The 12,919-nt window shown below is 58.5% G+C and overlaps 1 protein-coding gene across 3 annotated transcripts in view; it reads right to left on the reverse strand.

Annotated features, from left to right (window-relative positions):
* The window catches only part of Nek6 (NIMA-related kinase 6), a 70,358-nt gene that overhangs the window by 29,948 nt on the left and 27,491 nt on the right, over positions 1–12,919 (reverse strand). For 2 of the 3 annotated variants that reach the window (XM_013513237.1, XM_013513239.1), the window contains one exon: positions 1,857–1,975. In XM_013513237.1, coding sequence (XP_013368691.1) covers positions 1,857–1,946 — 90 coding nt within the window. In that variant the 5' untranslated portion in view covers positions 1,947–1,975. Of the gene's footprint in view, positions 1–1,856; positions 1,976–10,349; positions 10,453–12,919 lie in introns of those variants that run through there. The other variant, XM_005382497.2, reaches the window with a different exon arrangement.

Here is a 12,919-nt window from a genome sequence, read left to right on the forward strand (position 1 = left end):
CATTTTACAGATGAGAAAACTGAGGTTCAGGGAGGTCATTTACCCCACATCACCTGACCAGTGAGGGGATGGAGTTGAGAAGGGAGCCCAGCCTGGCCCACATCAAAGCAACTCACGGTGTTTTTGTCCTAGAAGAACCAACATTCAGTAGGGATGTCTCCTCAGATGAGGTTTAAGGAAAGGAGGAAAGAAAAAGCCCTGAGTGTCCCCTCCTGGCCCAAACCAGATTGGACACAGCACACACATGGCCCAGGGCCCGATTGTGTACACCTGGCCCGACGCTGGTGGGACTGAGACCATCTCTGCCCGACAGTGCTGCCCAGAGCAGCCCAGTGCTGAGGAATCAGATCTAATTACACTTAACTGTGTCATTACCCACTCCAGCATGTGCGTAAGATGCCAGGGACAAGGCCGCCACTGCAGCCCGCCGCCTCCCCGCCTTGTGGTGCAATAATTACGGGGCTCTCTCCTCCGCCAAATGAGGCTGTAATTAACCCTAATTGCTTGAAATGCAACTGGCTGATTCTGGGAGATTAATCAAGGGGGATTCAATTGTTAGCGAATGACTTAGATGACAAATCGCTGCATTACCCGGACAGGCGCCGCCTCCTACTATCTGCACCAGGGCCTGGTGGACTCCTCTGCTTCTGAGGACGCGTCCCCACATTCTCCCTAGGAAATGGGCCCTGCAACCAAGCCAGGAACAGGCAAGGAGAGTGAGAAGAGCATCGATGGGCTCTCTGCACGCTCGGGCACACACATGCAAGCACACGCAGCATCCTCGGCCTCCTATGTTGCCCTTTCCCTTAGGCTGATGCAGCCGTGCACGACAGAGCATGGCATAGTGAGAGTACAAACACAATTTAGATCCACCTGCCTCCTTGCCCAGGTACCTTTGTGCAGTGTATAACCTGTAACCTGTACAACTGTCCACAGCAACCCTGAAGTCCTCCAATGGGAACTAGAAAGTCAGAAGCTTCCATGGTAAGTCTTCTGTTTCAGAAATATAGTCGACTCTGCGTTTCCTCCTAGCTTAGGTTTCATAGCCTTAGAACAAGAAGTCAACCCTAGACAAGAACTCGCCATCATTCCAGGCTGCCCACTGGACCCCAAGGATCTGGCCCCAGCCAAGACGCTCCCACCTGCCCTGTCGGCCTTTGTCTGCCCCAGTTTGGATCAGGTGCCTTGATAGAGCTCCAGGGACCCCCAGGTTTCCTCAGCTGGTTTCTAATCTTTCCCATGAGGCTGCATCCAGGAGAGAGGAGGCTGAGCCGGAGCCAGGCGCTGGTGGTCGGGACAGGAGGTCTTCCAGAAGCAGCAGCATGGGCCTGAGGCTTGCAGCGGGAGCTGGCGGGGCACAGCGGCTCTGAAACCCGGACACCAGCACCACAAAAGCTCCCTAAGGCTTCCTGGAGCTCCAGGGACCCATGGAGAAGTCAAGAGAGGTGCAAGGAGACCTCGGTGCCCAGAAGACACTGTTCTAGATGAGGTTCGGGGAGCGGACAGTTACAAGAAAACAGGAGGCGTAAGAAGGAACATTCTACCTATTCCCTGCGCTCCGCACTGGGCCAGGTACCTGCTCCCCCCTACACAAAGCTGCTCCATCATGCGGACACTGCCCAGGGGTGGGCTGGCCTGGATCCCAGTTGAGTCTGGCACAGAGCAGTTTCTCTGAGTTTGCTGAATTAAATAAAGGGCTCGTTACATTGAGTAGTGAGCTGCCCGTCACCGGAAGCATTCAAGAAGAGGGCCTGTCTGGTGCTGAGGGGCTTCCTCCAGTGCCCAGCAGCATGGGAGGGAACACTGCCTCGTTCCTTGGAGGCCCCGCAGCGCACCGTGGACGACAGAAGGCTTACCTGTGAGTCGGGTGGGTGCGCAGGCCCCGGGGTGTGGCAGAGGTTGTTGGGGCTCCCTCCATGGGGCATGTGGCTGGGTTGTCCTGCCATCCTGCATGCCAGCCTCACGAGGGCTTGGGCTGCAACAGAGAACAGGCCCGGTCATTCTCTCCGCGGGCAGAAGCGACAGGGCAAGGCCTCGACACCCCATGTGACACACTCTCCCACGCTGCACCCCTGGGGAGCCGGAAGTCCCAGGGAGGGGTGCTTCTCAGTCACCTAGTGCCTGAGGGGTGCACATGGGAGCCAGGCCCCCGTCACAGGTCAGTGTGACCCCCCACTCCGGGCAGCCTGGCCCAGCCACATTCTGCTCCTTCACTGGGATTACCCGCATGCGCCACGACGCTGGGCAGGCTTTCTAGAGAGAAGAGGTTTATTCTGGAGTTCTGTTCACAGTTCTGGAGGTGCAAGGGCCTGGTGCCGGGTGGGCTCCGCTCCTGCGGGGACCCACGGTGCAGGACAGTACAATGACACATGTGAAAGGGAAACCATGCGCGAGACACGAAGCCAGATAGCAATCTGGGGTCAGATCTGGGCTTTTACAGTAACTCAACCCCTTGAGAGCTAACTCAGCCCGCTAGAAACACCTTCGTGCCATCAATGACGTCCCCGTGGCGAGGGGCCTCTCAGGGGCTCCAGCTTCTCAGCCCCACTGCCGCTCACACCACCGCTCGGTGATCACACACGAGCTTCGGAGGACCCCAAGCCACAGCATGCTGATGCACGTCCCCCAGAGACCGGGCCACCGCCTGGCCATCTGCGCGCCAGCCAGCCCACCACCCGACCTGTGGGTCGCAGGCCTGCTGTGCGCCTGGATGGAGACCACTTCTTCCACTGCAGTTTGCCCCTGATGACGCTGAGTTCTCCTGCGTGTCAGCGGATGTTCACCAACCAGCCCCCGAGTCACCCGCTGAGCGTGACCCTCAGGCTCCCCCGGGCCCTGTAACTTGCATCCAGCATCATTCTTCCTGCGCCCTTGGGAAGGCCTCTTCGACACCCCACCTCTGCTTGGGGTAAAACTGTTCTGTGTCACACCACACAGAGGGCAGGAGGTGAGGCCGCCTGGGGACCGCACTGGTGGCAGAAGCACCCAACCTGGGGATGCAGGGGGCCCTGGCTGGCCGCCCATAGTGCAGGGGTCACCCCCTGCCAAGCACGGCCAGGTGGCCTCCTGCCTGCGATGCTGACCACTGCAGGCACGCTGCTTGGCACGGCTCATTTTGCTGGGCACAGACACACCGGCAGATGCCTGGCCTCTGTGCATGCAGAGCGGTCTGACTGGCATCACGTGGAGGGCACCAGGGGGCGTGCCCGCCCTTCAGGGGCCTCACACGTCCCCCCACCCCGTCCCTGCCACCTGCAAGCCTGTCTCCCACCGGGCCCGAGCTCTCCCTGCCAAGCCCCCAAAGCAGATGGGCCCGGGCGCCCTCAGCATCTTCCGGCCATCTGGCTGAGCCCCCAGCAGAGCGCACACCCCCAGGGTGACACCGTGAAGGAGCAGGGGGTACACAAAGCCCCAGGATAAACAGATAAACACGGAGCGCCGTCCTGAGGCGCTGCTGTGACTCTGGGGGGAAAGTGTGTGACAACAAACCCAGGCAGAGCGGGAGCAGAATGTAAAATGCGCATGAATTTGAAGATGAAACCGGAGACTCCTGTGGGTTCAGCAGCTGCTGCGGGCTGTACCCCCAGACCCCTCCGGGTGACATGTTCACCGTCCTCTGCCCTTAGGGAGGCCTCTGGGGGGAGGATGGAGAGCTGTCTCGGGGAGAAGGTTCTGTCTCTATCTCAGAAGGCTCCAGGATCGGCCACAGGGCCCTAGCCAGGCCCGCACATGTGATCACTCACCCGCCCCGGGCCCCCTGCCCTGGGCTTCCCACGGGCTGGAAGCGAACAGCATCCGCCCCTGCATTCCGCTTCCCTCATCTGTCCTCCTTCACTCGCTCAGCCCCAGCCCCAAGGGCTTCGGGCCGAGTGGGCCCAGGTTTGACTCTCTGCCCAGTCACTGCCCAGCTGGGACTTTGGCAGATCCTCCCTAGGAGAAGCCTGGCAGGTGTTGGCAAGCGTCATTCGGCGGTGACGGTGCCCTCCGACAGCTGCACCCTCAGGAGCTCGCCACGGCCATTGATAGGTACCCCCGAAACAGGAATGATCATGACAACAACAGTGAAGAAGCTCTGAGCCCTTATCATGTCGGGCTGTGCTCCAGGCACTTCCCCCCAAGAGTCTTGACATACCCAAGAGACAAGGTGTCACTGGCCTGTTTTATAGCTGAGGAAAGGGAGGCACAGGAAGTTAAAGGTCTCCCCAGTGGACCAGGGATCACAGGTTGCAGGGCCTGGACTTGAACCTTCTTTGTTTTGTTTTGTTTTTCTTCTGGTACCAGGAATCGAACTCAGGACCTTGCGCTTGCCAGGCAGGTGCTTTGCCGCTGAGCTAAGTCCCCAGCCCCTTGAACCTTCTTTTATGCAGTGCTGGATGTTAATCCTGGGCTTTGAATATGTGGGTGAGTGCTCTACCTGAGCTGCACTCCAGCCCCGGGACGTGAACTTACACCTCTGTCTGGAGCCACCACACATCACTCCCTGCATCAATCGTCACCCTTCTATTCAGCTGGCTCCCCATGGAATGAACCCTCTCTCTGCTCAGAAAAGGGGTCACACTGATGCCAAGGCAGGGGCCTGCAAGGAGCCCTTATGGGCGGGAGCCTCCAGAGACCTTGCCCCCCAAACTACAAGACCTTTGCTGTCAACCCCTGAGCTCTCGGAAGCTACTGTGCAGAACCACATGGCACCTGCCGTACTATGCTTGGGGGTGGTGGGGAGGAAAGGCTTTGTCCAGGAGAGGGTCACTTCCAGGGGAAAGAGGAAAGACATGAAGGTTCTCTGGCCCCTTTGGGTAGGCCACATCCTTCCTGTTCATCAGCAGGGCTGTTCACGGACCCATTTTACAGGGAGGGAAGCTGAGATCAAAAAGGGGAGGTTCAACACCATTTGGCTAGGAAGCCTCAGGGGGACTCAGACCCAGACCTCGCTGACACCAAGCACTTTTCTCATTCCAAGTGCTCTGCTGCCTCTTGGACTGCCACAGAAATCCAAGTCGCTTCCACCAGACGTTGCTATCAGAAACCCCTTCTTAGGGGTTCAAAGGTGGGAAGACCATGACAAAGGGCACCCGGAGAGGCAAGGCTTGAGCGGGGGGAGAAGACTCACGGCACATGTGTGCAGGCACCTCCGGGTAACACAGGGAGCCGCCTGTCCCCGGATCCCGGGGCTCCTGCCAAGCTGCAGAACAATGAGGCAGTGGCTGCCAAGCCCAAATCAGGGGCCAAAAATCCCTGGAATGCAAGACCCAGAGCCACAGGCCACACTGGATACCACCTCAAAGAGGGCCTTTCTTCAGCATGGAGCCAGGGCCCCGCACTCCCAAGGTGCTGCGGATGCACAGCGCGGCTCCCAGCCCAGGTTCCGGGCTTTGGTGCGAACGGCAACAAGAGGCTGCCGTGCGCTGCATCTCCCGGGAGCCCAGGACCAGACCAGGAGTCACTGGGGCTTAGAAGAGCAGCTCAGGAGCGGGACTGCCTGTGCTCAAAGGCAGGTCCAGTTCTGTCTAAACACACAGAGCTTGTCTCCTTATCAAGAAAATGGGTCTCATCACAAGATCAACCTCGTAGGGCCAGGCGTGGTGGCCCACGCCTGTAATCCTAGCACTTGGGAGGCAGAAGCAGGAGGATTGTTGCGAGTTTGAGGCCAGTCTGGGCTACAAAGTGAGCTCAAGGTCAGCCTGAACAGCATAGTGGGACCCTGTCTCAAAAAGACAAAAAGAAAAAAAGAAAAAAAAAAGATCAACCTCGTAATAATAAAAGCAGAGCCTGGAGGCTCTGGTACCCACCGCACTGTTTGCACTAACCCTGACTGAGCAGTGGAGAAGCGACCGCCTCCAGGGGAAAGTCATGGAAACCGAGGCTCAGGAAGGGGGAGGGACTTGCCCTGGGCCACACAGTGCTGAGTGCCAAGGAAGGGCCGGTGGGCTTCGGCTCACTGCTGCCGGGGCCACCGTGCAGGTCCTCAGGGCCGCTCTGCAAAGCCCTCTGAATACGCCTTGCCAGAGAGTCACGGGGGCTCGGTGCCACTCCCTGGAAGGGCCAGGCTGCTGCACTGGCCTGAGCTCACATGTTCCAAGTACCTTTCCCATCAAGACCGTTGCCTGGCCCTGGCCTCCCGATTTCTAGAAACTTCACCTAGGGGGACGCTTCACCTTTGCCTCCCACCAAACAGCACCCCTCATGGAGGCTGATGGCTCCCCAGACCACCTCCCCCCACACACACCCTGTGAAAGATGATGTGACACCAGCAGAGCTCCAGCGAGGACCTGCTGGAGCAGGGTGAAGGCCTAAGTGTGCAAGGGAGTGTGGATATACATCCCCACGGCAGTGCCGGTGCACGTCCGGCCTGCTGTCCTCTGCACTCACACACACGCATACATCCAGCCAGGGCTCCTGATGTCCACAGGCTGTGAGCCCAGGACATCACGCTGCCCCTCGAGGCGGGGTGAAGGTGGCCACGGCTGGACGCTGCACTCCGTGCGCTTTCTCTGAGAAAGGCCCTGCTTAGCACCCCGCTTGTCTCTTCTGTGCGAGAGGCTGCACACTCAGCACCCCGGGGTTCCTTCCTCTCCCAGTGAATCACTCTAGCTAGCACCACAGAGCTGGAGATCTGTGGCCCAGCAAGGAAACGCCACAGCTCACTCTCTGGCCACCAGCCCAGCGCCAGCATCAGCCCTCACCCGCAGTGACTTCACATCTCCTAGGAAACCCGGGTCTCTTTGGTGAATGAGGTTCTCCAAGGAGAACCGTGACTTGCCCCGATCCACCCTGGAGGGAGCTTCTATTGACCTGTTTCTTTTTTTTTTTCTCCAGGTACCAGGAATCGAACTCACGACCTTGTGCTTGCCAGACAGGCACTGTGCTGCTGAGCTAAATCCCCAGTCCCTGTTTCTCAAACTTGAGAACTAGAGAGAGAAACTCTGTGGACCGAAGAGGCCTAGCATAAGCCTGCAGTCAGGAAGGCCCTGCCTATGTGGACCGGCTGGTGGGGCAAATGATAACAGTACGAACCATGCTCGTGCCAAGCGTGCACCTAGCTGACACTCCAGCAGGCTGCTCTAAGACTGCCTTTTTTTTTTTTTCCCTTCAGTACCGGGAATCAAACTCTGGGCCTTGCACTTGCCAGGCAGGTGCTTATGCCATTGAGCTATATTCCCAGCCCCTCTAAGACTACCATACTGCAAAGGAAACCAAAGTTCAGACAGCGTACATGATGGATTTCAGGTCACACAGCAGGCGACACGCAGAACTGATGTTTGAAGCCAAGTCTGCCTTGGTCCATCCATAACATTGTGGAAGAGTTTGTGAATGAATGAATGGGATGGACGGATGGATGGATGGATGGACAGATGGACAGATAGATGGATGGACGGATGCATGGGTGGATGGAAGGATGCATGGTTGGATGGACAGATGGATGGATGGGTGGATGGACAGATGCACAGGTGGATGGACAGATAGATGGGTGGATGGACAGATGGATGGGTGGATAGATGGATGGATGGATGGGTGGATAGACGGATGGGTGGATGAATTCTGCCCCCAGAGAGGCAGCTCATGTTGCTGTGCCTTTGCCCAGCTCCAGCGCTTCTTCTTGTCTGATCCTGGGATAACCAGACGTTACCCATTCATCATTTGACAGGAAGCATCCAGCTATTAGGCCAGAGTTGTGGGGGCCTGTCAAGCTGAGGGGATGAGCCACAGGTGGTATCTCTGGTTTCTGGAATGGTCCTCTACCCCCCCATGCCCCAAGGGGACACACGTTGCAGAGTCTGTGGCGCCACACCCACAGAAGCCTGGTTTCTATAAGGTGCAGCCCTGACCGGAAGCCATGCCCTAGAAGGAGAGTACAGTGGTTCCCAACCGTCCCCTTTCCCCAGAGCAGCTGGGACACCCAGGTGGGCGTGCAGCTCCTGGAGCTGGCTGTGCTGGTGTCCACTTGCCTCCCTGGCCACCCCACTCCACTTGTCCTCCCAGCTCAGCTCTCCTCCTTCACTGCCCACCCTCATCTTCCTCTCCAGACCTCAGCTGCCAACAGCCACAGGCACGGCAAGCTCAACCTGCCTGAATCGGACCTCTGCCCACCCTTCCCTGGGTCCCCACCTCAGTGACAGGGTCACCTCTGTCAGCTGAAGGACCTAGCAGGAACCCAGGTGCGCCTGACTCCTGTGCCACACCTGGTCTCCATGCAGCGCTGCTGATTCTTCTCCAAATGTCTCCACACACCCTACAGCCCCCGGCGGCCCCACGCTTCCATCCAGCCCCACCTCTGGCCCACCATGATACAGAAGGCCCCCATGTGAAGCTCACAGCAGAGGCCTCCCACACCTTGAGTCTGCTCAGCTGGCACTAGCCTGCCCACTGTATTTTCCCCCCAACTTCCCCAGGAGCCACATGGGAGGGCCTCGTGTCCCCAACGACAGCACCCCAGTCCTTCCGGACCTTCCCACACACTGCTTCAGTCTGGAAGACCCACCTCTGCCTTCTGCACCAGCAAAGTCACACTCATCTGCGGGGATTAGGTCTCAGGCCCTACTCAGGCCTGTTTGGTGGGTCTTGGGACATCCCATCCCCTCTCCAAGCTTCTATACCTTGTCCATAAAGAGAAGGGATGACCCAAGGGGCTGGCAGGGCTCTAGGCACAAGCAGGCAATCAAGGAGATTCCTTCCCAGCCCAGGGACAGTGTCCACACTAGCTTTTCCCTGAAACCAGGCTATTGGGGCACAAATTGCTTCCTTTGTCCTGGAGTCTGCCTCTGACACCGGCCTTTAAGACCAGAGACTGACCACAGTGGTCACCTCTAGAGCTCCAGCTCCTGGCCTAGGACTAGCACAAAATAAGACCTAGTAACAGCTGGTCGGTTACACGCTGCCCGGTAGCGGGAGGGGCTCCTCCCAGCCCCCTGCAATCCCAAGAAACCTCAGACTCTCCCGGTCCCAGATCATACCAGCCACCCGGAGATTAGAAAACAAACCACACTGCTCACTCGGGCCCCAGGACCTTTTCTAAAATTGAGAAGGCTCCTGATCACATTTCACTTCCTCTTCTCGGGTAATAAAACCAAAGTTTGGAAGAAAAACAATGTAGGGTCGTAACCATCTTGTGTGTCACTTAAAGGGACAGTGAGGCATGAGGGTTCTGCCTGGGGGTCTGGGTGCAAGCCTCGCCCCAGCCCCTGGGGCATGCTGTGGAGACCTGTGGAGTGCTTCCTGTCAGCACATCCCTCCGTTTCACAGATGAGGAAACTGAGGGACAGAGAACTTAGTGACTTGTCAAACTCCTGTGGCTGGTAAATGGCATAGCCTCTTCTGAACCCAAACCCAACTCATGGGGAACACTGGGACCCTCCTCTGCCAGGAGCCCCAGACTCCCCAGCATGCCTCCGCCCCAGGGACCCCTGCCCTTCTGGAAATGAACCTGCGCTCCCCTGAGAAACCTGCAGGCTCTGCTTGCCTGTCTGGAGAGAATGGCCTCCTGCCAAAGCTCGCTCCTCTTTCAGGTCGACCCAGGCGTCTCCTCCAGGCAGCCTTCCTGGACTCCCCCAGTTGTTCTGTCCCTGCTGTAACAGCCCCTCCTTCATGCTGTCTCTGCCTAATCACCTGTCTTCCTCTCCTTCGATATGGAGATTCCACTGAAGGCCGAGAACTACCTATGGATCTCCACAGCCCTGCGGTGCAGGGGAATTTTTTTGTTTAGTTTTACCGCAGGGTCTTGCTATGTAGCTCAGGCTAGCCTCAAACTCACACTGATCCTTCTGACTTAGCCTCCCGAGTGCTGCGATTATAGGCGTGTATCACCTCGCCTGGCTCAGAGCAGAAATTCCCATCTCCCGTCTCAGACCACAGCTACTCCTTGGAAGCACAAGCAGAAGAAAGACGGCTACAGAGCTGCCTGAGGAGGCTGGTGGGCAGCAGTGCTTGTCACCAGCTTGCCCTGGGCCCCAGGAGCTCCTCCCCTCCCCAGGACAATACTGGCCTCCCTCAATTCCTCCTCGCTGCAGAAGGGGCCTAGGACCCCAGGAGGAGAGCTGCACTTTCTGCTGCCCTCACTACCTCGGGAGCTATGGCCCAGGTTGGCATCACTCAATCTGAAACCTGCTGGCAGCAGGGTGGTGGCAAAGGCCCCGCACGTCTGACTGTGCTGTGCCCTCGCTGGCTGCCCCTGCTGGGCAGGTGACGGAGCAAGCAGCAGGCAGCAGAGATGCAGCCAGGCCCCGTGGCCCTGTGAACCTACGCCCCTAGAGGTCTTTCGGGCCTGGCTCCCCTCGTCCCTTACACTCCCAGAGGGCACAGGAAGCAGGAAAGGGCGAGGGGCTCCCCACAGCAGGAGGCCGCCGGAGGCTGCGTACCTTTCACAGCAGCGCTGGGCAGCTCCGGGAAGTCTCTGCTGGGCTCAGGCTGACTCGGGTGTGTGGTGCCAGGGACCTCCAGGGACCCGAGTGGTTTCTATGCCAAGGCGGGGGAAGGACAAGGGCCCCCAGCCTGTGCACGGGACTTCCCCTTCCCGAGACTCCGGTCCCCAGACGGCACCGCAAGGAAACTCCCCCGCCACACAGTTCCAAAAATAGCTCCGCTGCCACCTCTATGGCAAATGGAGTTTGTCAGGGCGGCCCTGGAGCCCGAAGCTCACCAGGGAGCCTGGTGAGTGGCCATGGGGTCGTCTTGGTGCCAGCCTGACTGAAGTGGCAGCGGAGTCCTGCTCTCCCATTTGACCCACAAGGAAACTGAGGCAGGAGGGCACAAGACTGCCCAGGGCTAGGAGCAGGGCAGGGGCAGGACTGCCCAAGAGGGGCTCCCTAACTGATGCCACTCCCACCTGGCTGAGGCAAGGGGACTCTGCAGGTTGCTGTCCTCCCCACCCGTTACCAGGCATACGGACAGCAGAAGCTGGGTGAAGCCAGCCTGGGGTCGGCTAAGGGAGCTTCCCTTCTCCTGGGCTCTGTGTCCCCACCCGCCCATGCTGGGGCCAGCAAATGCTAAGAAGCACAGAGTCCTTGCTGTCCCCCCCGACATGTAGCCCTTGCTGTTTCCTCCTTTGGCCTCTGGGCCAAATGTGTCTGCAGTCCATGGCGATGAGAGCTTGACGGGGCAGTCCTGGGTTTGAGCCCCGGCTTTGCCGTATCTCCAGTGTATGGGTGGCATCCATACATGGGCAGAACAGTACCGAGTGCCTCAGGCTGCTGGATATTTCTGTGACTGTACAAAGGTCAAAGTGCTTGGCTTCCGGCCTGGCACCTAACCGACACCTGATCAATAGGTCATCATCTGACTCTTATTATACCTGCCTTTAGGTCCCAGCTCTGCCCCATGGGTCCCAGGACTGAGCACCCTGAGTGCTCCCACTTCCCAGCAGCACCTGGACTGGATTCCAGGATGCTACAGGTGAAGCCCAGCTCTTATGATGTCCACAGGACAGAACCCCAGACACTCACAGCCAGAAAAGAGCATGTGAGGGCTCTAGGAAGAGGGGAGGTCGAGTCACAAATGGTTCCTCATCGGGGCAGAGTCTGAGGTAGCCTGGATGGATGGCTGGACTGGCCTGAGGGGAAGGGAGCTCAGGGCTGAGACACGGTGGGCTCAAAGGCAGGGTGGGCGGAGAGCGCCGCAGGCTCCTGAGGGGCTCCCTGTGGCACACCTGCTCCTCCTTCAGACCAGAGCCACCTCCAGCCTGCACCAACTGTCTCGCATCTCATCTGCAGCTCCACCACCCCAAGGGCTGACACAGGCATATGGCAGCTGACGCCCGGGGACCACACAGAGCCAGACCCCAGTACCAGGGTCTCAGCCGCTGGCCAGCACATCTTCCACTCCACCAGCCGGGGCCAACTGCTGGGCACATGTCAGGTGCTAGTACGCTGGGTGGCTGCAGCTGGGCCAAGGCCAGCCAGTTATGGGTTCTCAGGGACTGAACTCCAGGCCCAGGCTCACTGTAGGTCATGGTGGCCACACACTTGTGTCTTCCATGACCCTGTAAGGTGGGCATCACCAGCCTCAATTCCTAGAAGGTTCCAGATGGGCCAGCTGGGGCTCCTGAGAAGCACACCAAGCCCCAGCCTCATCTCCACGCAGGGAGCACGGCTCAGTGTGTCTGGGTGACACTGTCTCCTCCACCCAGTCCCGCCATTCCTCTGGGGTTACAGGGCTGGCACATAATCAGAGCTTCTGCAGCCACTTCCTGTATTACCCTCCTCACCAGATCCTCTCTGGACCCGAGTTAGGCCTGGGACATATGCGGCCACTTTTAACTCCTCTGGAAGAACTTTTGCTCTGAGCCATAGCATGGGTGGACTGGTGGCCAGGAACTCACATGACTTGGATACTCAGGGACCCCGGGAAAACCACAACCCACCTCTAGGCCTCAGTTTCCCTAAACACAACCCAGGTGGATGGGGCTGCACCATTGGGAGAGCCCTTCTTGGGCTGAGACATTCTAAGAGGCCAATGGGGGATTTGTATCTTACTGGGCTTCCCTAAAACTGGGCTGGGGAATCTGGGATCCAATCATGTGCTCATTTCTGGAAGAAAAACCAGATTTTCTGGGTCTGGAACTGCTAAGAGGATTTGCTCTCTGGCCTTGGGACGTCTTTGGAGGCCTCAGCCCCCACGCACTGCCCTCCCCATTCACACTAAGCCCTGGCCACGCCAGAGCTCACGTGGCTCCTGGGCTCCCAGACACACGGCTGGGCGGGCGGTATGTGTATGGGGAGGGGAGTCACTCACAGAGCACCCTCAGGTGACTAATGCTGGGCCACACTCTCCAGGGACATTGGCGGTGTAGGTCCCAAATCAACCCTGCAAAGTAGACAGGACACCGCTTTGACAGATCAGGGGGCTGGGGATTTAGCTCAGCGGCAAAAGCGCCTGCCTGGCAAGCACAAGGTCGTGAGTTCGGTTCCCGGTACCGGAGAAAAACCAAAAA

Source organism: Chinchilla lanigera, unplaced genomic scaffold (assembly GCF_000276665.1).
Source record: "Chinchilla lanigera isolate Chin_1 unplaced genomic scaffold, ChiLan1.0 scaffold00018, whole genome shotgun sequence".
Classification (NCBI taxonomy): domain Eukaryota; kingdom Metazoa; phylum Chordata; class Mammalia; order Rodentia; family Chinchillidae; genus Chinchilla; species Chinchilla lanigera.